A 3,319-nucleotide genomic window follows, 5' to 3' on the forward strand; every position below is an offset into this window, starting at 1 on the left:
CCGGCTGCGGGCGCGGGGCTCTCGGGTGAGCGGGGGGGGGCGGGAGGCGGTGGGACGGTGGGGGGGAGAAGGGGGAAAAGGGGGCGAAGGGGGGAGCCCGGAATGGACGGGAGGAGGAGGGGACCCCCCCAAAAGGGAGAGCGGGAGGGGCAGAGGGGTGGGCGAAGGTGAAGGAGCGTTGGGAGAGGGTGGGGAAAAGGGGAGGGGGGACCCCGAAACTGAGCCCGAGAGTGGCTGGAGATTGGGGGATTTGTAGGAAAATGGGGAAACGGGACCCTTAAAGTGATTTTGGGAGCGGCCAGAGATGGGAGGGGAAAAAATGTGGAAGGGGAAATGGGGGAAGGATGGCACAGAGGAAGCGGCAGCGCGGGCAGGAGGGTCCCATGGCGGCCGTGGGGCACAGGGAGTGCGCAGTGGGGATCCGGGTTGGCCCCCGGTGCTCTGGGGGTGCTGGGGGGGCACCCCGGAGCTGTGTCCTGCACTCACAAGGGTGTTCCAGAGGATGAGATTGAAGAGTGTCACTTGTTGAACGGCACGGAGAAGGTGAGGTTCGTGGAGAGGTTCATCTACAACCGGGAGCAGTTCCTGATATTGGACAGCGACGTCGGGGTGTACGTGGGGTTCATCGCCTATGGGGAGATGAATGCCAAGCGCTCTAACAGGCACCCGGTTCACATGGAGTACTACCGGGCTTTGGTGGACACGCAGTGCTGGCGAAACTACGAGCTTTATGCCCCGTTCACAACGGTGGAGCGCCGAGGGGAGCGCGGGGCAGAGCGCGTCCCCTCGGACCCTGCCCTGCCAATGACCCTGGAGCTCCTGAAATTCCCAGTATCCCTCGAGTCTGGGAATCGCCTCAGAGGCGGCAGCCCTCCTTGTGTCCATCACTGGGACATCCTCTCCCACCCAGTGACCCCCCCGTGGCTCCTCCAGCCCATCCCAGTCCATCCCGGTCACTCCCAGTGCTCCGCGGCGCGTCCATCTCGGTCGAGCGTGGAGATAACGCCTCTCAGCCAATCACAGCTCGTCCCTCCGATGACCCATCTGTTGCTAGGATGATCCGCAGATCCGAGTGCCCCGACCTGGACTCGGCCTCGCAGTGCCGCGCACGTCATTGCCAGTTCCATCCCAGTCCATTCCCAGATCCCTCCCAGTGCCACCGCAGTCCCTCCAACTCCTTCCCAGACCCTTCCAGTCTATTCCCAGTCCACTCTCCGACTTTCACGCTCTCTCATAGTGCCGAGTGCCCCTCCCACCTTTCTCAGTGCCACTCCAGTCCCTCCCAGTTCATTCCCAGACCATCCCAGTTCCAACCAGCCCCTCCAAGTCAATTACCAGTCTATTCCCAGTCCATTCCCAGTTCACGACAAGACTTCCACCGTCTCTCCCAGTACCCTCCATCCTCTCCCACCTCTCTCGGTGCCACTCAACTCCCTCCCAGTCCATTCCCTGTCCCTCTCCCCCCCACTAAAGCCCTCCCCTCTCCCAGTGCTCCCCAGCTGATTCCAGTGTGTCCCCACTCTCTCCCTCTCACAGTGCCCCCAGTGTGTCCATCTTGCTGGTGCCCTCGAGTTCCCAGCCTGGCCCCAGCCGCCTGCTCTGCTCCGTCATGGATTTCTACCCTGCCCACATCCAGGCGAGGTGGTTCCAGGGCCAGCAGGAGCTCTCAGACCACATGGTGGCCACTGACATGGTCCCCAACAGGGACTGGACTACCAGCTCCTGGAGCTGCTGGAAACCCCCACCCCCAGGGCAGGCTCACCTACACCAGCCAGGTGGAGCACGTCAGCCTGGAGCACCCCCTGAGCTGCACTGGGATACGGGGGAGCCCCCGGGGGCACTGGGAGAGCCACTGGGCTGTGCTGGGAGCCACTGGGAAGGAGCTGAAGGGAGCTGTCTTGGAACTGGAAGAGGGGCTGGGGGCTTGGCAATGGCTGGGAAGGGGTCTGGGGGATGCTGGGGAGGGTGAGATGGGGTTGGGGGGGTCCTGGTGGGCACTGGGAGGGAGTTTGGGGGTGCTGGGTGTGACTGGGAGGGAGTTTGGGAGCACTGCCATCCTCTCGCCACCCTGTGTCCTCCTTCACCCCCTGTCTTTCCACATCCCCCGTTCCCTACCCGGAATGGGGATTGCTGTGTAAGAGACGGTTGGAAGTTTCCCTCATTTGCCTCATGACCGTCGCAAGGACAGACCCTGAGGGCTCTGGCTGGAGTTCTGGCCTGGTTGAAGTGGATGCTCACCAAGTGATTGTGTGCAGGTGTGCTTGCTGTGCCTCCACGGTCTCACACCTGCTTCACCATCCCACAACAGCCCATGAATTTCCCCATCTCTTGGCCAAATGAACTTTCTGAGCTAACTCTGGTGATCCCCCCACGGAAGATCCCTCATCTGCCTCATGACCACCATCAAGGATGGAGACTGAAGCCCCCTCCCAAGGAATGAGACTGAGACCCTTATAATTCTAACACAGGATGCTGGCCTGACGGAAGTGGGATGTCTGCCAAGTGGTGCCTGCAGGTGTGTTCGCTGGACCAAGACTGGTTTCCCACAGAACCAATCCTGAAACAATGGGTCCCGCTCACTGCTGAGATTGCTTTGTCCTGTTTTGGAACATGGACTGTCCATACCTGTTTTCAATACACTTATTCTCTGTTGTCTTAACCCATTCTCCCCTCAGCAGAGGACTATAAGAGACCCCTGAGTTAACCCAAGAATTTGAGATTCTCCTCGATGTGACAAGACGGATCTACTGTCCAGACCACAGGGATTTCATCTCTCCATTGGCAGCTATTCCCCCCAGCCCTTCTTTTTTCCTCTCTCTCTCTCTATCCTTTATCTCCTTTCTAATCCTTCTATCGCATTTGCTGTGGGCACTCAGTAAAGGTGCATTTGTTTTGATGAATACTGAAATCCCCTCTGTGTTGTTTTGCACTCTGAGATCAGTTAATGAACCATCACAACCCCACTTGTACAAGTGGATCATGGCAGGCCGCGCCGTCCTGGGCCCTCCTTCTGAAAACGGCGCTGACCACGCTGTTTAAGATTCCCCTTTTTCCCACCAATTCCTTCTCCTCTGGTCCCAAACCTCCCCTTCCCCCCTATCTACCTACCTCTCCCCCTTCCTGCTGTGCCTCTGCAGCTGGCCCTGCCCCGGGCCCGCGTGGCGCGGCTGCGAGCCCCGTGCAGGAGTCAGCCGGCATCACCACCACCCTGTGAAAAACCAATCACTCGTTATAAAAATTTAAATGTTTAATAGTAATAAAATAGTTACAAAAACAGGAATAAAAAAATAGGGCAGTAAGAACTTGGACAATCAGAGTT

The 3,319-nt window shown here is 58.8% G+C and overlaps 1 protein-coding gene and 1 long non-coding RNA gene across 2 annotated transcripts; both read left to right on the forward strand.

The window, feature by feature from the left end:
* The first annotated feature begins 304 nt into the window (after positions 1-304).
* LOC132340588 (uncharacterized) lies at positions 305-1,075 on the forward strand. The gene has a single exon (XM_059871662.1). The coding sequence runs from the start codon at positions 334-336 to the stop codon at positions 1,057-1,059; it is 726 nt and encodes a 241-aa protein (XP_059727645.1). The 5' UTR covers positions 305-333; the 3' UTR covers positions 1,060-1,075.
* An 897-nt stretch (positions 1,076-1,972) lies between these two features.
* Positions 1,973-2,900, forward strand: LOC132340648 (uncharacterized). Its single transcript, XR_009489965.1, has 2 exons — positions 1,973-2,515; positions 2,676-2,900. It is a non-coding gene; the product is annotated as an uncharacterized LOC132340648 (long non-coding RNA).
* Positions 2,901-3,319: the final 419 nt, after the last annotated feature.

This window comes from Haemorhous mexicanus, chromosome 32 (genome assembly GCF_027477595.1).
Source record: "Haemorhous mexicanus isolate bHaeMex1 chromosome 32, bHaeMex1.pri, whole genome shotgun sequence".
Lineage (NCBI taxonomy): Eukaryota > Metazoa > Chordata > Aves > Passeriformes > Fringillidae > Haemorhous > Haemorhous mexicanus.

Excerpts from the sequence above, each read along its gene's own strand:
- LOC132340588 (XM_059871662.1), top strand. The coding sequence starts at position 334 with ATGGGGGAAGGATGGCACAGAGGAAGCGGCAGCGCGGGCAGGAGGGTC.